The sequence below is a fragment of the Helicoverpa armigera genome, chromosome 2, assembly GCF_030705265.1.
Source record: "Helicoverpa armigera isolate CAAS_96S chromosome 2, ASM3070526v1, whole genome shotgun sequence".
NCBI lineage: Eukaryota > Metazoa > Arthropoda > Insecta > Lepidoptera > Noctuidae > Helicoverpa > Helicoverpa armigera.
The window spans coordinates 8,874,425-8,898,312 of NC_087121.1; the positions used below are offsets into that span (position 1 = coordinate 8,874,425).

Consider the following 23,888-nt stretch of genomic DNA (forward strand, 5'->3'; position numbering starts at 1 on the left):
AAAGTCTTCGCCAATACCTACGAATAAAATAAGCCCAAACACGTGGTAGTTGCAACATACCGTTCAGGAGTTCTTACGGAACCCTCGGTGCGCGAGTCCGACTCGCACTTGGCCGGTTTATTTTTGTTCTATGGTTGTATGTAAAACATTGGTACCAACTGTAACTGAGTAATGAATAAAGCCACACGTCCTAATGACGTCAGCGCTGAGAACCCTGCGGTTTGTACTTCTGGCCATAGCCAAGTAGCCATTTTGGTAATTGTTAGTGAACATTTGAATTTAGAACGCGACGTTTGAATTCGGAAACCGATTGCTTCTAGTGATTCGTGATCATCTTTTGTTTTTTATTTTTATATTGTTGTATGTAAAACATTGATACGCGATTATTTAAATTTGGAATTTGTATTTGAATTTGGAACGCGATTGCTTCGTGTGCGATTTTTAGGGTGTGATTATATCTTTTGTTTTTTTTTGTTATATTAGATCCTTATTTTGCTGTATGTAAAACATTGGTACCAACTGCATCCACTGAGACTGGAAGCCGATTCCGAAGAAAATAAGGCAGATGGTGATTTGTCTATTTGTCGTGTTGTTTAAATTGATGTTACTAGTTTAAGGTAGAATTCCGTGGATAGCGGCTACGACAGCCGCGCGCGGCTTACGACAGTCGTCGGCCGCGCGCGACAATAGTCAACCTATGAAAATGTATGGCACCGTTGCCGAGGTCAGCGACAGTCGCGCGCGGCCGACGAATTTCGTAAGCCGCGCGCGGCCGTATGCATCTCAACATGGTCTAGCGCTTAGTAACATCTATATAATTTTAGTAAAACCGGAATTGAATTGTTTTTTATTTAGTCGGCAAAACTTCCTTTTGTTTTCATTACAATACAAATGCTTTTGAATCAGTATTGGGTAGTATCCTTCATCATTTCTACTTTTTAAAAATAGGGTCGATTGGTAATCTATTTTCATAATACAGCCACAGCAATACGTCATCCTCTTCTTCTTCAAGGATATCAATTAGCACTTCGACTAGAGGGAACGGACGAACAAAATCTACTAATTTCAACACAATGCCGCGCGCGGCTCACGAAATTCGTCGGCCGCGCGCGACTGTCGCGGACCTCGGCAGCGGCGCCATACATTTTCATAGGTTGACTATTGTCGCGCGCGGCCGACGACTGTCGTAGGCCGCGCGCGGCTGCGTCAGCCGCGACCCACGGAATTCTACCTTTATTCTGTACCGATGTTTGTTTTGAAAAGAAAAAAAAAGATTATTTCATATAGTTATTGCTTGCATAGTAAAATTAATCTGTAAATTGTTTTATGTGGAAGTCATAAAAGGCCCTAAAAACTTTACTATAACTGTCATGCAGACTAAAATATTATTGAGGTCAAGGTAACTCCTAACAGTGCTTAATAGGTTATAACACTCTTGGGATAAAATAATATTCCGTAATGAAACCATCCGAACTTTTAAACGCGATGCCTGGAGATTTATGTAAGGTCAAAGCTAATTGATATATCTACTTAAAATAAATAAGAACCAGTAACAAACCGGTAAAAATCGGGCAAGCAAGTTCTGAGATTAGCTCGTTTAAACAAACAAAATCTTTAGCTTCGGTAATGTATGCGTAATGATTTATTTAGTCTCCCAAATTAATAAAATAGGTTGACGGACTTCTGTGACTATCTATACTAATAATATTACACAGAGGGAAACATGTTTTTTTGTTTGTTCGTAACGGATAAACTCAAAAAATACCTATTTTAAAAATTATTTCAATGCTGAAAAGCTACACCATTCCCGAGTAACGTAGGCTTTATTTTATCCAGGAACGGGCAGTAGTTCCGAGTTAGTTTTCGGGTGAAATCTATACAAATAAAAAAATGACAACATTTTTTCTTTCCCCAAAAAAAAAATATTTCCGTAGCCAAAAAAGACTACAACTACCGAACACAATTAAATAAGGAACTATATACAGTTCGCAGTGGATCCACAGTTTGTCCACTTGTAAAGATAAGGGTATGCCTGTTACAGTGAACAATGTACAGATCACGGTGAGAGAGAAACCTTTGTCGGAAGGGACCGGGATATGACGCTAATTATGTTACTCGTTTTGTAGTAATGGGCTTGAAGAATGCTTTATATGTAATAGTAATTGTTACTGTTGCCACTTAAATGATGTGTTTTTAGTTATACGTCTTGTGTGATAGAAGAAGGATGTAGTTCATCTGAAGAAATCTGGTAATTTAGCCTGATTCCTCATCCACCGAGCCTTTTTCCCAACTATGTTGGGGTCGGCTTCCAGTCTAACTGGATGCAGCTGAGTGCCAGTGGGTTTCAAAGAGCGACTGCATATCTGCCCTCAACCTAGTTTTGAAACGATTATATTAGGTAATCCCTTGGTTGAAAAGGCTGCTTCTTCAATTCTAGAGAATGGTACTTGTAAATTTCGTGTTTATCAAGGCTTTGTTATTGTCTGGCTTTGTAATTGTTAAAACCTTTCATGCATACAGAGTTGAAACTACGAGGAAATTCTGTAATCCTTACATAAAGCGGACAAAAAACCAAAATACGCAACATATAAAAAATGGAGACACGTATACGAAAATGCAATTAAACCGAAATGTCTCATCTTGACGATGACTTGACACAACCCTTATTCAAGCAAAACGAACGATTTTTTGCTAAAGCTCAAAGGACGTAATTTATTTCTTCTTTTGTTTCCGTGTAGGTAGGATTTTAGAATCAAACGGAAAAGTTATCTATGAAGCATTTTAGTGTATAGGGTTTGATTTCAATGTGAAAAGTGTTGAAACAAAACTCATTCGTATAGAAAATATTAAAACAGGCGATATGATGTCAGAAAATAGAACCAGAATTCAAAGCTGAAAATTGTGTTCAGTAAAAGCCTTAGCAACACCGAATGAGTGCGGCTGCGAAATATCAAAACCCAGTATCTGCACAAAACCAAATTTTATAGGAGAGCCGAAAAACGATTTTATATCTTTGACAGCTTGCCGTTTCAATAATATTAGTCGTACCGTCCTGGGAGTGATTGCAAAATTTGAGGGAGATAACAGGGTTTTAAAAAAAAGTGTTTTAATGCGTCTATCACCAAGTATGTACGTAGAGGAGCAGTTACTAATAAAAAAATTGTTTTCTTAGTTCTAACTTTTTGAGTGTGACAATTTCAAAACCTAGTAAGATCACTTGCTTTGTTTTCATTTAGGTCTGAATTTACTGAGTAGAAACTAAATGCACTTTTATAAACCTAGTAAGAAACAATAGAATAAAACAACGAAATAGTGATAAGCAGTTTTAATGAAAAAGATTTAAAAAAAAAACTCTTTTTCTCAGTAAAAAAAAATAATCACTCAAAATATTTGAAAACGATATTCAAATTAAATAAATTATTCGCTTATTAAAAATTGTCCACCAGAAACTAAATCAACTGAATTATTATTGATCGGTAAACTTTGCCAAAACTCCCTTCTGTTCATTGGCATAAGCTGTAATAATGATTTTACTATGCCTTTCTTTTTACTTTCTTTAATGCCTCTTGGAATATATTTTAAGGTTGGCCTGGTCAAGGGATTGTGTTTTTTCATAACGTTCGGTATGGCCGCGGGCCGTACACTACATGAACGTGCCCCAAAGGGTGATAGCCATTAGGCTAATCCGGGGGTACCGCACGATCTCCCGCGAAGCAGCTGGCCTACTAGCCGGACTGCCACCGTGGGATCTGGAGGCGAGAGTCTTCTTGCGCCTGTACGACTGGCGCGAGGAGGCTCAGCGCGGGGGGGGAAACCCCGTTGCCGCGGCAAGTTGTCGAGCAGCGGGCGGAGCTCCGGCGCGATCTCATGGTGGCCTGGAGGGAACGACTGTCGCAACCCAGTACAGGGCACGCCACCATAGTGGCGGTAAGTCCCCTCTTTGAGGAGTGGCTCGGCAGGAGTGACGGCGCCCTCACGTACCGCATGAGGCAGGTCCTCACCGGACACGGTTGTTTCGGGAGGTACTTGCATCGAATCTTTCGTGAGGAGGCGCCCGGTTATCACCACTGTGCGGACAGCCCCGAGGACACGGTGGACCACACAGTCCAGGAGTGCCCTGCGTAGGAAGGGCACCGCCGGGTACTCGTCGAGGCTTTAGGCGGCGGCGACTTCTCGCGTCCGGCCCTGGTTCAGGCCATGGTCCGGAGCGAGAGGGAATGGGATGCCTTCGCCTCCTTCTGCGAAGCAGTCATGCTCGAGAAGGAGGCGGCGGAACGTCAGAGAGTTCGCACCTCTCATCCCGGCCGCCGCGCTGGAGCAGGTAGACACCACGGGCGCCGGGTGTCGCGAGATGACTCCCGGCCACCGTAGGCGTGGGTCTGTGGGCGGTGAGTTCGGGTGGCTCATCGTCCCTCTGTCTTTCTAGACGACAGACCCGTGTCGACGGCGCGCGTTGTTCCACGCGCTCCTCAAAGAGATGTCAGCAACCCCAGCGGGGCCCAGCAGGGCCAAGGCCTGCCGGGGCTGCGGGTTGTTCGAAAGAGATACCGTGGCTCTGGCAAATAAAAGGCCCACGACGGAACACGACGGTTTTTGGTCAGTAAGAGTCTGACACTCCCTCATCGCTGCTAACCCACAGCGGGATTCATTTGATGATTTTTGACGTCGTTTAAAAAAAATGCCTTTTATTCATAAAAAACCTTGGAAAACAAACAATCTTGACAATATTATACACTGAAGCGTACTTAAATTTCACCATGTTGTTCTTTTAAAGCACTCAAGATCAATTTCGACCTATAAAACTGATTTTTGCTCATTTTTAGAGACAAAAACACGCACTTGCAACGACTTGTTCTCACATACTAAAGTTGCGCGGGAGTTTTGACGTTTATTACAACCATTTCATTGGCTTAGTATCTACATGAACCATTTTATATCCAAGTAACTACAAGCACTAACTAGGTTTTTAAAATGGTTGATGTTAGATACTATGTTTTAATCTTGTAATTTTTGCATTTTGAAAACGTTTACTGTAGATACTAGGTTTCCGACTTTGTGTAACTTCGTTTTTGTAAAATTTTTGGGAGTTTTTGCTATCCTAGTATGTGGAGAATGGTCTATAAGGTCGAAAAATGCAAAAACACGCTTTTTTAAAAATTTGTCAGATACTAGGTTTTGAAATTGCACAGCCGAGTGACTGTAAAACCAATTATTCACAGGTGTAATATAACAGTCCATTTTTGAACAAAATGCTTTGTTTACGAGTGCCATAGAAATATGAATAATGAGGCTTCAACTACGAAAAGTTCCAATTCACTCATAATTTTGACACTAATGTGCTATAGTTTCGAGTGCATTTACGTTTTTATATTTTTGATTAATGTGCTCGATTAGACGTCTAAAAAGTGTTCTAAATAATAAATTAGGTACATTTAGGCTTTTATATTTTTGGAGTTTGAATATATTAACTTATTGGATAGAATTTAGGACCAGATGTATATTAAGATAGGGATCGTCAAAAGGGCATAGGACCTAATTTCCCAAAGGGGTAACTGGAGTAGTTTTGAATAGTCTTTCTTTATTCGGATTTTGTGGATCACTTTTTCGTTTTGAAGGTAGGAATACCTTTCACATACCTTGTTTTCCTTTAAAAACTGAATGTATCTAAGTCAGTTAGAAATGTACGACCATTTCCCAATAACTACTAACATTATAAATGCGAAAGTAACTCTGTCTGTCTGTCTGTCTGTTACGCTCTCACGTCTAAGCCACTGAACTGATTTTAATGAAATTTGGTACAGAGATAGAGTTGACCTTGAGAAAGAACATAGGATAGTTTTTATCCCGGACGTTTGAAGAATTCTCTTTCTCTTGGAAACGCGATAGAACCGAAGCCGCGGGTTAGTACAATTTTCCCTTACATATAATATCGCTCAAATAGAAATATTTTTGTGAGTCATTAAATAAAATAATAACAGTATAGCATGTGTTGTTAAACTTGATTATTAAACTTCACGTGCATCTTCAGGTAAACTCAAAGATCTCGTCTGTAGGTAATGTAACTTTGTATCAGGCGGTGTGCGTGGAATAAGCAACAGTGTTAACGAAGTTGAACTAAGGACGCTAACTAGCGTTAGGTATATAATTAACTAAGTTCATTCAGAAGAGTATGGTTAGTCAGAAGCCAGTAAGTCTGACACCAGTCTAACCAAGGGGTATTGGGTTGCCCGGGTAACTGGGTTGAGGAGGTCAGATAGGGCAGTCGCTCCTTGTAAAGCACTGGTACTCAGCTACATCCGGTAAGACTGGAAGCCGACCCCAAATAGTTGGGAAACAGGCTCGGAGGAGGAGATTCAGAAGAGTATGGTTTTGGTTTTCCAGTCTTAAAAAAGAGGTATTTTGTTGCCATGGTAACTGGGTTGACGAGGTCAGATAGGCAGTCGCTCCGTGTAAGCCACTGCTACTCTATACTTATATGCAGGGATAAATTAATACAAAATACCGGCCGAATTGACAACCTCCTCCTCAAAGTCGGTTAAAAAAGCCTTGAGAAATACGATTAAACACTAAAAATAATAAATAAAAACAGTAAACTTGTAACTTCGAGTCCTGTGAGTCTCATGTGAATAATACTTATAGGTATTACTTATATACCTACTTAGGTCTTTGTAAAGTCAAAGTAAACTACAGGACTTTGTCAAAAGTTTCTTAAGTCTATAGGTACATATATCGGTACTGTCAAATTGTCAAACAGAACGACCCTTTTCACAAATGATGTAGGTACAGTAGACTGCACATCAGTGGTAACTGTCACGCACCTTAACTCAACAGTAATAAGTACGATTTTCCTATAAAACTGTTACCACTGACCTGCAGTTGACTGTACTATTAAATATCGATTTAATGTCACGAAAGTTTTTAATACACGAAGTTAATAACAACTGCTAAATTATTATTTGAATATTTCAGAACTAAAATGTTCACTTTAATTTGATTTAAGACCGTGCTCATTATCCAAATTCAAATATTAAAAATTTTAGCTGAACTTTTTAAGAAACAAAAATTATAGAAATTAATCATATGTAAAAGAGCATCTTTCATTGTTAATTATTATTCAGCGAGGGTTCAAGTTTTGAGTGGGTTCACAAACTTTTCTTAGGCTTAAAGTTTAAGTTTCTTATTTCAAAGTTTCTAGAATTTTCAAGTCTCAAGACTCGACCCTGGACGGCTCTAGCGCACTTTAAGATTCTATTTTGTGATACTTATAACTGTACTCCACAGTTTCCAAACTCTTTCTCTTTTACCGATTCTTCGTAAACCAAAATATTTTTCTCTAAAACATATTTTATATTTTGAGAGTAAAATGTTCAAAATAATTATATTGTCATTTCTTTTTTGAACTTTTAAGAGGGCTTATCCAAAAAACTTCATACTTTTTTGGCTTCATTTGTAATAGAATACAGAGGGTGAATATTTTAAGCACCTCATTCATTGCCGAGGGTCATCATCCTACATAGACTGCCACCTTTTGTAAATATACCTAGATAAAACGAAGCTTTTCTACCATCTTCTTGATTTCATACGAAATAAACATTTATGGACTTACTACAAAAACTTAAACATCTGTTTTACACTTGTCTAAAAAAATTGTGGCTGCAAAATGAGCCATGTCAACGTCATAATTTGACATTTTTTTAGACAAGTCTTAAACTGGCGTTTAAAAGTTTTTGTGGTAAGACGGTTAAAGTTCAAAAGAGGTAGTTTAAACTATATCTGAAAGCATAGTATATAAAAGATTGTAATAGCTTTTAGGTCGTGAAAGTACCTAAGATCATCGATAAGTGTACTACCTGGCACCGAGAGAGTAAACTACAAGCCGAGTCGAGGAGACCGCTTGACATCTAAATAAATAGCTCTACGTTCAAGTAATGTAAGGAAATTACAGGTAAATGAAGGTGGCGATTGCACTTCAAATAGCTTATAATTACACCGCGATGAATTTTATTTGAGAACATCTAGACATCTGCCCAAAAAAAAGCTGAAGAATTTTTGCCGAAAATCGGCGCTGGGTCTGTATCTCGTATATTGGGCTCAGCAAGTGTCCGATATACGAGTGAGAGGCGATCCCACATATTCCCTATTTTTTACTTTTAAAGTCAAATCGTAGTTTTGTTACTTTTCCAGATTTATGTTTGTGTATTTTCTTTTTTTCAAAAATGATACAAAACTAAATTCCCTTTCAATGTTCTAGATATTGACAGTAACAGAGAACCAAACTCACAGGCAACAAAGTCATCCTACATCAATTTTAATAAAGAAAAAATCATAGTTACTTAACATTTCTCTCAATCTGAAAGCTCCCGTCTTTTATAGGATCGAGCCTTTGTTGTGATTGGTCCGATCTTTAAGCTGATAATGCTCTGGGCAGTTAAGCCGCCACTGCTAATCTGGCTTTTCATGACGTGAAATACACTTCCTATCTATTTACTTTACTGCAGTTCGACCGTAGCGAAACTTTTTTATGATTTTGATGAATCCATAAAGGATTTGATTTGGTTTTACATGATGCGAAAAAGTAGATTTTTTAGATTAGTCTGAAAGTAATAGTGGATCCAATCAAACTTTTTAGTTGGACTGCACCTACCTGATTGTATTCATGTGTATCAATCATACATCTTCATACTGATAAGAAATCATACCTGGATCTGGATACTACAACATTACCTACATATATTGGATAAATATTACTGCTTACCAGAAACCACTATTCATAGGTTTCCAGTCGTTTAAAAGTAAAAGTTTTTGACAATAAATTACCAGAAACACTCAAAGCTCTAAACATAAAATATTTAAACATTTACAAAGTAAAAAACCTAAAAAATAGATCCGAATCAAGCCTAACAAAAACCCACATTTTTCAAAAGCGAAAAAGGTTTTATTGAAATACATAATTCTATTTAAAATTCTTGAAATAAAACAGATGTAACGAGTAAAAACAAGCCTCTTAGGGGAACTAAAACAAATACGCCTTTTAGTAGGCAATAAATTGTGCCTAAATAAAGCATTACACTTTTCACACCTAAGAAATTTATTGTAGGCGTCCAGTCTCCCAAATAAATGTTGCCAATACATTAAATATGTATTGGGTATTGTCTGGTGGTATTTTCATCGCTTTTTTCTACTATTTTCGTTTGTTTGTTTTTTAAGCAAGCCTAACGTGATATACACCTAAGTTATTTGTAATTGGGTTTTAATTTTTTTCCTTTATTTATTTTCATTCAGGCCATTGTTACACCTGTAATAGTCATTTACTTGACCCGTGAAAATAAACTGTTGGTAGTTTAAAAAAAGCCTATACCGGTAGTAATTATTCTAGCCATTTCACGTACATTATCATAAATAATGAAGGTGTGTCTTCTTCATATCATTTACTATTTCCATGTTAGAGTATTTAACGTGCTTCGTAAACACGCAACGTTTTAATATTAAAAAGTATCTTCATAAATGTGAACATAATTAAATGTTGACCTACTAAGTAATATCCGCGGTAAAAAAAACACGAAGGGAGTTTTTAGTTACGGCTGAATTTTAGGTCAATAGGTTAGGCCTGGTCTTGTAAATACGTATAATTATGTAATATAAAAAATATATAAAGTACTCCAGATGTTATTTAGAAGATAAGAACAGGATACACACATACATTATAGAGTAGTAGCTTTAAGAAATATTCAAGACAAACGAAAATTCCGTGACATAGTGACATTGAAACCCGTGTAACATGTTTGTTTTGAGAATTTAAAATGCAAGCAAGTTGGCTGCATATTTTTCACAATACTTGAATATGCTTTAGCTTTTACGTAATAATAATCTGCAGTAGTTGGACAAAACATGTAACTTCCTTGTTAGGAAATAGGCTAAAAACAAAATAAATTATACTAATTAAAATCCTCGTATAGTCTGCTTAACTTAAATTGTATTTGGTACTTACATTCTCACTACAAAACTTGACACGCAAAGTTTAACCCTAAAATCTTAAGCGTAAGATATAACTTTCTTTGTAGGGGCTAAGATGTGGTAAATAAACTAGCTGTTAGCTTGCCACATGAACATGTCAGTAAAGCTAGTTCGTTTCACGCGGATTTTCTGCTGTGTTAGTGGACTTCGCTTATATGTCGTCGTAAATTGCTATCGGCGGAGAGTGCTCTGTCACATGACCAGTGCACTACAACTGATTCAACATGGCTGCGTTTGATATGGACTTATTTACCATTTTGTTGGGGAGAATACAATTATGTGGTGTTTGAAAAAACTGTGGAACTATTCCACCATGTTTCTTTTTAAAACTTACACCTGATACTTGTCATTTGAATCATCTGCATTGCCATTCAGCGTGGCAATGCGGCCTGCCTACAATTGGCCAATTTTATTCATTGGTAAGAGTTATGTAACTTTGTATAATGTAAATATTCTTGTCACCTTAATCTAAGTTACAGCATAAGCATTAGCATTAGTATAAGCTAAGAAGAGATAATTCGTTGAACACTGCTATAAGCGGTATCGTATCAACGGTTATCTTACCACCGAATTAAGTTCATTCATGGTCATTATAAACCTTAAGTGAACCAAGCATCAAAGTCAAGTTTGAGCTTAAATGACCCCCCATTTACCCACACCAAATAGCCAAAAGACAAAATGAGCGCCAAGTGACAAAAATAAACAGAACAACAAAACAAAAACAGCGTAACTTCAGTGACAAAAGTCCAAGTCGAAAAGCTAATTCGATCAAAACATACGTCATTAGTGTATCAACGTTCGCTTCTGACATAATCAGTTTTCCCAACACTTGTTATTTGTTTTGTCATGTTTTTCTCTCAGATGTTGATTATTATTATTATTTTCTGGATCACGTGTTTGTTTCCACGTGTACAGACCTGTACAAACTCTTCTGACGCCTTGTTTTGATGTAATTTCTGACGAATTATGTTCGGTACTTGTAGGAATTGGTTTGGATTTATTTTGTAACTAGCTGTTCTCACACGCTTTTTATTTTTTGCACCTGGATCAAAAGTAGACTTTTTAATGTAGGTAAAGGTTTGTTATGACAACTTCATCAAATACATTTCAGCCGTTAACGTGTAATATTCGAAAGTATTAAGTGAGTTGTATTTACGTATCAGCACCTGGATAAATAGGAGTGCATAACCGTTTTTGGCATCCTATTTAAATCGGTTCATGAGATATTCGGTTACAAATATTTTTTTACCTTGAGAAAGTTACGAAAAAATCAAAAGTTCAATCGAACCTTCTCAGGAGTTACAGGGTATTTTTAGCATCTCATAATATTTAAGGCAACGTACGTTTGGTTCCCAGAATTGTATGATCGTGTTACGAATTTCTGATCCTATAAAAACATATGTTACATACATTGATTTTCGTAATTTAATGTGTTTCCTGAATGTTTTTGTTTTGGATACAATTTATTTTAGGTAACTGCGATCCTATATTCCTTAGTTACTCTCCAAAACCCAAGTCGAACAGGAAAGATGTCAGGAAAGACTCTCTCAAATAAGGCTTATTTATCCCTTCTCAAAGATTTTAAAATAAAAATAGTTAAAATTAATTTCAACCGTCCTATTTACAATAAAGATTTCGTCTACGTATTGCAATGACCCTCTATTAACCAAACCTCTTATCATTTGTTTCAGCTCTACTCCTAGATACGCTTAAGGTCATACACCGATCAGTCTGCAATGATGAGATGGTCTCCCTGGCCTGTCCTCGAGGCACCACCATCAGCATACAAGTAGCCCAGTATGGGAAGGTAGGGGAGGAGAAAGGATGCCCAGCTTTGAGCAGCGAAGTGACGGAAGAGGTCAGGAATTGCAAAAGGCCAAATGCTATGCAGGTTGGTTGTTGGAATATGACTCTTATTTCGTTGCAGTAGATGCTAATTTTGAATGGGTCGTGTGTTTATCACCATCAAGTGGCACAGACTACCACCACTAGACCTAGGCACTTCAAAGATAAAATGGTTGTTTTGCTAATAAAGAGCCACCTAAGTCAGCATATAGTAGAGCTTATTTTATTTGTCACTCTCTTGAATCAAGCAAATGACAGTTATAGGATTTCGTATTGAATAAAGATAACAGAAAAGCGAAGTATGTTTTGGCCTCACTGTCAAAAAAAGGAACACTATTTTTCGAGCCAAAACAAATACTGTTTCTTTACCATCCGAGCAGTGAACTAATGTTAATTTTACACCACAAATAGCAACAGCATAGTCTTTCACACTAAATGACTCATTCACTTATCAAGTACGAACCCTTTATTGAAACATTAGAATTCGATTACACTCGGCGTCCATTGTAACCGGCCCACGATTCATTGGTTCGGTCATATAACCCATTCTGATTGGCCGGTGCAGCCTGAATCCTAATTAGATAATGTATGGTGTCAGCTTGCATGCGGCTTGTATGCGGACAGCGAACAAATTTTAGCGTAACGTCCTCTAGCTCAATTGTATTTTGGTTTGTTAAAGGTTTTTTAGAAGTTTCGAGAATTTTATAGGTTTAGGATAAAGTACATACTATAAGGAAAGATGCAAGTGACCTCTGAAAATTTGACAAAAGTGTCAAAGTAGAAAGCAAATCACGTTTTAATTTGGGAACGATAGTCAGCTGTCTTCTACTTACATATCTAATTGCATAAAAATAAAATTTTACAGGTATAAGTATATGCCAAACCAATTAATACACTCCCCAGTAAATTAGTCACGTAATATTCTTAAGGCCTTTGCTTCAAAAGCAAATGAACTCAGCCTTATACAAAAAAAACTTCCTTAAAATTTCGGGGAGGCAGTTCATAAAACCTTATTTGCAAAGGTGCCGAAATTGCGGACATCTACAGACTATAACAAGCACTTAACATCAGGTGGGCCAACGAGCCGTTTGTCATTCTTTGACATAAAAAAAGAAAGATGACTTTAATAGGAAACATTAGATCCTCTTTTGCACTTAAAGCTATATTTTTCTTAGGGATACTTCCTAAAGTTGATGATGTATGTCGTTTTCTTTAGGGCAACGGTGATTTATTTTCATTGAATATTATTTTGTGATTTATGTTTAGATGTGCTATGATTCTTCTCAGTATATTCACATTTAAAATTGTAGCCACAAATTCAGACCCAAAATATTAAAAACAAAAGCCACGTTTCATTTTGGCAGACTTTAAAATAAAACGCAACTCTAAAACAGATGCAAAGACATCTGCAGCAACACTGGTGCCAAATTACAATAGTAATTAATCAAAAACCTTTCTCTTTTAGTACTCATTACTGCAAACCGTGGTGGAAGCTTGCCAAAAGAAACCTCAGTGCAAGTTCAGTACTCTGCCAATGGCAGGTCTCGTGGACCCATGCCCGACGCAGAATAAATACGTCGAAGTCGCCTATAAGTGCCGCCCCTGTAAGTATTTGATTTTACGTACCTAGATGTATTTTTGTCTTTACCTGAAGGTTTTATTTTAACCTAAAAACCTCTGTCTTTGGCTGGCATATCTTACAGATGTGAATGCTATATACTCAATTCTTTATTAGCATTCTATATGTTACACATGTAGTCAATTTTATAAAGTGGATGCAATATGGATCCAATAGGGATTGGCTTTAAAATGATGGATAATAATATGTATTTGCTATGTGAGATTTTGAACAGTTCAGTATCATGCTTCAGGTGCCCTGATAACACCTCAAAAAGCAAAAATGTGTGCCTGGTGTAAAAAAGAGCTTGCCGTTGTTCAGATTCTAAAATTAAGTATCACCCAATTCATTATAAAAAACCGAATCAAAGATTTGCTATCTGTCTTCAACATTCTAAATTACGCTAAAATATTAAAAATTAAATAAACATTCACAGAACCTCATCTTGTTCCAATGATTTTCTTAGAGAAAATTTATTCAGTCCAAATTATGTTCGTTGAAACAGAATTCAGCAAGTTTTGTTAATTATTTCATCGGGAATCAGTGCGGATGGTCGGTTAACGCTTAATGAATTAAAGTTTTTGATGCTTTTCCTCCATTTTGAATGAAGTGAGGTTTTGACTGTTAATCAGTCACGGACCTACTTATTCAAAATCACTGTGCAATATTTTGTTCTTAACAATCATGTGACAATCATGAAAATTGATTGCAAATATCTTTTTTTCAAGAGTTTTATTTGAGTTCATCCTACTTTAGTATTCCTTACGATTCTCAGTAATAAAGTGACACTTTGCAACACCGTGACAGACAATTTATTTAATATTAAGTATTGGCAGTCTGAGTCTTGGAATTTCTCGTTCTTTCCATTCCCCCTCCATTAAGGATGTCATAATTATTCAGTAAAGACCACGACGTATTCTAATGAGCACTTCTAAAATTAATGACTTTTGCATTACTGGAGGAAGCAGCTTACCTACTTTTTGGTCATTAAAAAAAAAAACTAGCAAATATTTTTTGAATTTGGAATACTCAATCATCGTTACAAAAAACTATTCCTATCTTCTGAGTAAGCAAAACCGTTTTAGTACGTCTACCTAACTCAATAAAAACAACAGAAAAAAAGAAATCTTCCAAAATAACCACAAATGAACCTATCCATTACGAAAATTGGTACGCCCCTAAAAACGGACATGAGCATCTTTACCGATAGATAAGGTACCCTAAAACAAAAAAGAGGGTACCGGGATCGCGTGACGTCACGATTTTACTACTGGGAATGTATTGAAGTGATTTATGCCTGGTTAATAAATTCCTGGATGGGGTGAATGGCCGGGGTTGGGTACACAGGAGTGCCGCCATAGGTGCGGCTCATGCACATTAGCCGTGCAGACAGGCGTTTAAACGCTTGTCTTGTTTTAATTATACGATGAAGCGTTTTTTAAAGGTCATGGTGTCTACTGTCTACCGTCAAATTTACTGTAGGATTGCAGTGTGCAGTATAGATAACTGAAAAAAGGAGTAATGTACTTATTAACTTATACGATAAGTATATATTTATTTGTATCTGTTTAAAAAATTAAACAAGTCAGGCACAAGTTTTAAACGGACATATCTCATACTCTGTGTGACTCGAGTCCTTTCTGTTTGTCCAATTAAGCTTTCATATAATTTCATGTTTTTTTACTTAGTTAAGTGATTATGGATTTATATGCATTTTTGGTTTAATTTTTTCTAACAAAGAATAATACCTTCGTATAATATAGGGAAAAAATGCTTGCTTAAGAAGTAACTTTCTGCAGTGAAAAAGAAGTGGCGGCAAGATTCAATGACGTCATTAGTTGCTACCTCGTTATCTTGTTATTTTTATATAAACTTGAGAACAGTTTGTAGCGGTCTTGTTACGCAAAATACTCTTATTTCATTAAATATTCTGATTAAATAATTAAGCCTTTATGAATGGAGAACGAAAAAATGAGTCAAAGGATAAACACAATCCTGATCGATCCAAATACTCATTAGCTTTCGCCAATATGAATTAAGTTTGAAAGTACGTGTTATAAAAAAAAAACCTAAGTTTAACAAATTAACTCAATTTCAACATTTACATCTCAATTTGAATACTGGCATTATTTGTTTAAATTACTGATTGGTTTTCTTTCTTTAAACATAATAAACTAGTAAAATAATTAAAGTTTAGATATCAGTCTTCGTTAGATTTATTATACACAACGTATTGGAAGTCTATGATTTAAACAAAGATCTTATTTAAACTGCTTTTTGATAGGTAATTTGTTTGATTATTATACACTTTAAATTCAATGCACTATTTCGACATGAAGGAATTGCGTGTAGAATTTCATCTTTTCGAATTGCCATGTAAAATTGAAATTTTAAACTGCATAACTTTGAAATGTCAAGTGTGTGTTGAATATTAATACCCATAGCATTCTAGGTCTAATTTTATTTCACCGCTCAACATAAGTAATTTTAGATCCTTTCTAACTACGTCATGCCCTAACCTCAACAACCCAATTTACTAAAATAAGGTACCGACCATGACGCGGCAATAAAAATCACTCACACAAGGAAGTGACGTTTCAACCGTCCGTCTGCTCGCGTCATTAATATTACTTATAGCCTCCACCTTAGCGTAGCGTAACACTCGGACACTCTTCTAATTGAAACGCGAACACTTACCGAAGCTTTTATCCTATTGGCGGTTTTATATTACATGCTAATGGACGCTAAAGGGTTACGGAAAAACAAAGGGTACGATACTCCACGGATAACGTGATTCCCTACTAATTAGTGCTAAAAGTGATACTCAATTATCGTAATTAAATCCTCGACGCCCTAGAAACGGAATTTATAGCATTAATATTCGCGTTTTATACCGGGATTTGGTAACGTATGAGATAATTATAATGTTTCAGTTTGTTGATTTTCGATTGCACGCTGTTTGGATTAGCGGAATATTAGTTTGTTAATAGGCATATGATTTATAAATTCGATACAGTTTGTTAATGTTTAGTTCCAGTTCGACAATAAATACGAGGAATTCCTGAAATGTTTGCCAAAACTAACATACATTTTAGGCGTTAGAATATAAAGTTAGTAGTTAGGTACTATATTTTGCTTTGTATATGAATTTATGAATGTTTGGAGGTATTTTCAAATTTAAGTCCAGATATTGACAGAGTGACAATTTCAAGACACTTCAGGGGCTCCTTAATTCATAGTATTGCCTCGTCCACAGATGAGTTCCGAATAAGGAATGCCTGCGAAGGTGACGTGATCAAGCTGAGCTGCAATCCTCACTCCAGGATTGCTATCTTCGATGCTCTATATGGCAGGACGGCTTTCGAAGCCGTCACGTGTCCTCAGACACAAGGAGTGCCAGATGAATGTAAGTATATTGAAGAAAGTTGGCTACGTGTAAGAAAATGATACGATTCTTTAGAGGTATATTGGCTAAGGTATTTTTATTTTGATTTATGTTATGCAAGGTTAGTGTACTTTTTATTTTTAGTGAATAGAGAGATCTTATTGTTTTACTTTAAAAACTTGGTTAATTTGTTTAATATGAAATTAAAACATGGTACGTCTCTAATTTTAAGTAGTAAATAAAGTACCAGGACATATGTTGATTTATACAAAAGTTTTCAATTGTCCAAAATAATAAATAAGTCGTAAAGAAAATGACCTGTCTAATGACTTCCGAGAAGAGGCGTGAATATTAATCTGTATTAATATTGAAGCTTGCAAAGAACATAATCAGCCCAAGAAAATAGGTAAAGGAAATTTCAATAACTTCTAAGAAATTAAGAAGACAGAAACTAAATGAAGGCCTTTCAGTAGACTAATAAGCAAACCTAAGTAATTTAATTAGTTTTATTATTGTTATTCTTGATTTCGGCAACTAAGAAGAATATTCTTATATTTATTTTAGTTTGTCTAGGCCCTAAGGCCTAATATATAAATTAATTAATAGGCTTCAGTGTGTTACGAATATTCGGGTACTTGTGCGTAATAAAAAGATTGGGTTTGGATAATTATTATGTGGACTAGGTATAGCAAAGTTAGTTCTTCAAACTATATTCTGAATCAATCCGGATCATATTTTTTTTTGTATAAAGCAACCATTTTTATACATTATCAATAAATATAACATCAAAGCGAATCACATTCCCTTTGAAAATTACGTTAATTAGTAATCAACACAAGTTTTAATGTTAATATGATTACGAGCCGAACTTTCATTGAAAATTCAGTGTACATCAGTTAATCATGAAATCCACCAAATTCACGAGAAGCACTATTTTATAAAATGTATGACAACGAAATAAAAATTTCGAAGAAGTCAAAGTGTTTCGTGGAAAATATTTTAAATGTGTTAATTCCATTTGTCATCCTTAATGGTTGGGTGTGGTATGTCCTATATTAGTGTACGTAGCTGAAATACGTTACACGTTTGACAGTGACCAAATTAGTGGAATTATTACGGCCAGGAAAAATAAAAGAAATGTTTTAATGCGTGAATATGTCGTGTTTGTTTGAGGTAGATAATTGGGGACTGTGAAATAGGTTGATAAATTCGGTCTAATGATTTCTTTATCTACTTATTTGTTTGGGATTAGGTTCCAGTTTATATATAGGTGGTATTTTTTATGAATACAGATGAAATTTTTCAATGATGATGAGTAATTCAATGAAAATGAGTATTGAAACTCGGTAAAACGATGTGATTTGTAAAATCACTGGTTTTAACCCCCAACACAAAAACGACGGGGTGTTATAAGTTAGACGTGTGTGTGTGTATGTGGCATCGTAGCTCCCAAACGGATGATCCGATTGTAATGCGGTTTTTTAAAAATGTTTTTTTTTCTTATATATTTTTTTACCTTCTTTACCATCTACTACTTTTTAATACCAAGGTTGACATTCACGAATGATTAATAGATATTTTTAAATCCGTAGTTTTGTCTCCAGCATGCGTGACTCCTCATGCAGTGAAGACAGTCATACAGCTGTGTTTAGGAAGGCGCCGATGCCAGATCACTGCCAACAGCAAAACTTTCAATTCTTCATGCAACCAACTTTCAAGGCCATATCTGAAAGTCGTTTATGCTTGTGGTAAGTTATCACAACTTCTTTGACAGGAATTTATAATTTTGTTTTGGGTACATATTATTATTTTTCTGTAGCCTTTGGTCGAAAATAATATCCTGGGTACGTTCTCAAATGTTTTTGTTGACCCTATCTAGCAAGCACGTAATATAATATCACTAAACTTCACCTCACAGTTTTGTAACAAAAGTCTTTTTTACAATACTTTATTTAAATAAAAAATCGCTTCGTAAAATCGCTTCGTAAAACTACTTATCTGTTAAATATTTCAACGCCTTTCAATTTATTTTCGCATACATTTTATTCCAAGCACATTTCAACGGAATTTACAATGTTGACAATTTCAAAAGTATTTATGGAGCTTCGACTGTTCATTTGAGCGTTCGTCGCCATTCCTTTAGCCGGTTAAAGTTTATCAATTATAGTTCACCAAGCGCCGTTTAAAGAAACTGTGTTCAAGTTGTACACTAATCAGAAGATTGCTTCATCTACAGCATCTTGAATCTGTTGTAACCTCTAACAACTTGGGAGACGCTCCAACTAGTAATTGCGTAACTTCTTCAACTTTCGAACTACCCTATTCTGATGCATCTTGTAAGTTTTAACAATACAAATCTGTATTTTACCTTGCGACTTCGCTCTTTGCTCTATTGTTAGGTGTAAAGTAGTCGAATCTATAGCTGCGTTAGTGTCATCTTCGTCCTTTGTGCTCTCAGAATTTAAATGCGAACTTGTCTAGAGATGGTGAATTTGAAGCATTTGAATACTTGCAGGTAAAATACTTAGGGTTCAGATCGTGTTTTTTTTTTACTTAGTACCAACGGTGACCTAGCATCTGAGCATTGTATAAAAACTTTATTACATACATTGTTTTCTTTTCCAGTGCCATTAGGTGTCCTCTCAGAGAAATATGAGAGTGCAGCTGAAAGGGATGAGGGTTCAACTACCTTCGATCACAGCAAAGCCCTTTTTGATGAATCAGGTAATTTAGAAAACTTTAGAATGAAAGGCAAAGTTGAAGGATGATTCTTATTCAAATGTATATTTTGTTAGAAGAAGCAGGTGAGAAGTGGGGAGAGCCTAGTGCTGATCGTGCCCTGCAACCATCTCTCGATGAAGACGTACCACCAACTAGACCAGAGGCTGAAACAACTACTCTTCAGCAGCCAAAAAGGAATGTTGACAGAAATGAAGGTAATATAAGTTTGTTAGATTTTTGTGATTTTGACCATCAAACGAGTAATCCAAAAAGTATGGATTTGATTTAACAATAAATAAAGTTAATCATGTTTGCAATGGAATTATCGTACATTGTCATAGCTGACAAAGCCTTTTAAACTTGTGTGAATGCCTATAAAATATACCTTTAATATGTCATGTCCAAACGCGATCCATAAATTTCGAGTCAACCAATTAAACTCCTAACAAACATAATACATCAATGTATTTGTGCCGAACCGAAACTAGAACGCATTAGTTAATTTCGTTCAAATATTCGCGCTGGTATTAGAAAATATTTGTTTGTTTCAGAACCACAACACAGTAACTCGATATTACTATTATCTGTTAGCATAGGACTGCTAATATTCATTGTTATTATTGGAGTAACAATTGCTATTAAATGCTATATTAAACGTAAAGCCGATCATTCCAAGAATGGGGATATGTATACAACGGAAGCTCCAAATGTATTTAATGACGCGTTTTCTGATATTGATAATGATGCGGACATCAGCCACATATCTGGAACGTTCCATGATCCGATGCACCCAGACATGATACTGTATAAGAATATTCCTGGGAGTAGAGGAACTATACGGGCTATGAAACCGTTATGTACAATATACCCATCTGCTCCAGAAGCAAATATGTATGGCAACGTAGACTACGTGCCTTCACACACGAGGGATATGGCACCCAGGTTTACGAGAAGTAGAAGTAACGAAGAAGAAGGAGAACAAAATATTATGACGAGCCCTAGGAGTTTAGGAGCTCACTCTAGTAACTATTACTACGGCTGACACCACGACGACGGAGGCATAAACGATGCCTCTAGGACATATTGCTTTTAATAAGTGTGGTCATGGACAAGTGTGCAATGAAATAGATAGCTTATAAAGCAAAGGATTGTGTAAAAATAAAGGTTTGAATACGGGACTGTTGAAAACTAGGTTTGATTGTACATTTTGATTGTTACATTATGTTAGTTTAAGATACTTGATTGTTCAGTAAGTTCTCTATTCATTACTCAATCTGTCACGCTCATTAGAGTCGCACCTATGTATCTACTTTTGCATATCGTCAACTCAGCACTTTTGTATTCCAAACTTACTACAATCCCATCTGTGATGGTCCATTATAAAGTCTTCTATAATTCTAAATATAGAGAATATTATTTGTATATAAACTGAAGCTTCATTCAAAACATTTTCTTCCTACATTTAGAGAAATGTTAATCCTTTTATATTATTTTTTAAATAAAAATGCGGAAAATCTGTGTTTTATTTGATGGAGGAGGAAGATGTACCCTAGCACAAAAATAATGGGTGAGTCATTAGAAGTAATGCGATATTTTTTGTTGTTGTTAAAATGCGATGTAATGGTCGCGTGGCTGACGTCGTTATTCATGGATAATAAGGGGGGATCCGGGAGCTATTATTCAAGAAGCTAAAAAGGGGGAAAGAATAATGCGTGTATGATAAATAAGACCAATAAATAGTTACTGTTATTGACATGCTTTTTGGAGTCACGAAGTTGTTGTGGTCCTGTATGGCTCAGAGTGTTGGGCATTGAAAAAGAAGGATGAGAAAAGAGTGCATGTCGCAGAGATGAGAATGCTGAGATGGATGTGTGGGGTTACCAGAATGGACAAAGTGAGGAATGAGTATATCAGAGGAAGCCTGAAAGTAGCGCCAGTGACAGAAAAAATGAGAGGTCAGCGTTTGTCGTGGTATGGGCATGTGATGAGACGGTGTGAAACGCATGCTACAAAGAGTGTGCTAAGTATGAATGTGGAAGGATGGAGAGGCAGAGGTAGACCGAGGAAAAGATGGATTGATTGCCTGAAAGAGGACATGAAGCAGAAGGGAGTGGATGTAAGTATGACGTCTGACAGAGAGGAATGGAAGAAAAAGACATGTTGCGCCGACCCCAAATGACTTGGGAACAGGGCAGGAAGATGATGATGTTGTGGTGTTTAGGGGACCTAAATATTTTTAGTAGGTAAGTAATAATTTTACTTACCTACCTAGACTTCAAAGAAAACTTGGTTTCGTACTCGGATAAGAAAACTTCAGGGTTGCATCTGTCTACTTCTATGCCAAATTTTGTTTAGATCGGTTCAGACGAAGCTGAGTGTTCACACACGCTTGTGTGTATGTCTTCCTTCAAATGAACAAAGTCACTCTAGCATCTACTAATTACGTGAGGTAAAGCACCTGGACATTCATGAAAATTTGTGCAAAGTGGTAAAGGTAACACATACATATTAATTATCGACAGAATATTGAATAGATCAAATGTGAAATTATACACATTCATATCCACAGGTCAAACACAAATTATTAATTTCGAAGAATTGAGTAAATCAACTACACATCAATGAATCCTATATTTATGTCCTAAACAGGAGTGCGCATTTCATCGAAATCCATTCAGTCGGGCAGTGTGATTAATTTAATAATGTACGAAAATGAAAAAAAAGATCTCAAAATATTATATTCTTTAGTACTATCATCTTAAAAGATAAGTATATTAGCAAAATAAGCACTTAAATTCATAAGAACCTATCAGAAGAACGATAAAATTCAATACCCCGGCAATATTGATTGTGAACTTTCATTACCAAGCATAAAAGGCGATAAAAATTTTATTGGGACAAGAAATCTCACGAGGTCCCGGCTTTTGAAATCTGTGGGAGGAATCTGCATAATTTTACAACTGTAATCCGAAGGCTCACAAGTTGAGTATCAATAGTTAAACGATAGTTCGCGCGTAATCTGCTCAATAGTTCTCGTAGATTATGCAAAGGGTAAGTAGGTGTGATTTATCTTTTAATTAAAATTTTGATAAATGATGTCGATTTTCTCAGAGTAGAAAGATTGAAAGAAAGTAATCTTAACGATTGTTCCGGATGTATTTCTTTGGCGGTAAGTAGCATAGGCAAACTCCATCTTTGATAAAAAAAAAGATATAGGTAAATATAAGATACAAATGCAATACAAAAGAACCCAAGAAATCGAAGTATTCAAATAACAATCGAACTTATACTGCGTTACCTATTTTCCAAAGATAAGTTTTTAAAACATGCTGAAACTTAATAAATATACTGCAGAGCCAAGTTAAAAACACTTTAGAATATTCTCTCGATTCACTTTTAAAATAAAACAGAAACTGCGACGCGCTTTGACTGCGCCAAAGTTCCACCAACAAATCGTTTGCAATAAAAACTATAAACGTGAAAAAAGGCGGCAAGTTTATTCGAAGTTTCCTGAAGCGAGCTACAATCTACATGGAGTCAGTCGTGCGACGAAACTTCATTATTCAGGTGTCGCGGACCACGTAGTTCGAGCGGCGTTGGATAGATGGCGCTGTACTCAATTTTGTGAAGAAGACAAAGCTATGTTTAGTTTTTGGGATGATTTTAGTATTTAGGGATGGGATCAGGTAAGTTTTTTGTTATGATGGAGAGACAATTCATATTTAATCTATGGATAAGTAAAACAGGCTATTTATCAAGCTAGTTGGACTCAGGAGACCTCCCATTGAATAAAAATCTTCAACAACATAGCAATGCTTCTAAGTGAAGAAGAATAACTTAATCTATCAAGTCTATCTATCTACTAGGAACAGAATACTTTGAACGAGTTAGCAACTTCATTTCAAGATATGAAGCAATCGTTAAACTTTGCCGGTTGAAGTCACTAATTCAATAAAACTTTGAGGTAGGTATCTAACGCCGATCTGATTGAAATATTTTTCTAATCCCCCGAGTAAAACGTAAATCTTTGTTTTTTCTTTCATGATCTTTTAAATAGGTATCCATTTTGCTACAATATTTAATCAAAATGAGTTTATAAGCCGATTTGTAGGTATTACCTATATTCAGACTAATATATCTAAGTAGTTTGGTAAATGTGATGATGGTGTGATGCTATTAAGTGTAAAGCATCATTAAGTCTGAAGTAGTTAGGTACAGGTAGGTATATTTAAAACCTGTAGGATATTACCTATAAATAAACGAGACTTAGCTTGGCTTTCCTTGTAGGTAATACAAGACTGATAC

The 23,888-nt window shown here is 36.0% G+C and overlaps 1 protein-coding gene across 2 annotated transcripts in view; it reads left to right on the forward strand.

Moving 5' to 3' along the window:
* Positions 1–20,985, forward strand: part of LOC110378985 (uncharacterized) — a 46,296-nt gene extending 25,311 nt beyond the window's left edge. Inside the window, exons 2-8 of one of the 2 annotated variants that reach the window (XM_021338465.3) lie at positions 11,706–11,905; positions 13,325–13,463; positions 16,734–16,883; positions 18,455–18,610; positions 19,488–19,586; positions 19,658–19,798; positions 20,135–20,985. In XM_021338465.3, the coding sequence (XP_021194140.3) occupies positions 11,706–11,905; positions 13,325–13,463; positions 16,734–16,883; positions 18,455–18,610; positions 19,488–19,586; positions 19,658–19,798; positions 20,135–20,625 (1,376 nt within the window). In that variant the 3' untranslated portion in view covers positions 20,626–20,985. The remainder of the gene's footprint in view (positions 1–11,705; positions 11,906–13,324; positions 13,464–16,733; positions 16,884–18,454; positions 18,611–19,487; positions 19,587–19,657; positions 19,799–20,134) is intronic. The other variant, XM_021338474.3, reaches the window with a different exon arrangement.
* Positions 20,986–23,888: the final 2,903 nt, after the last annotated feature.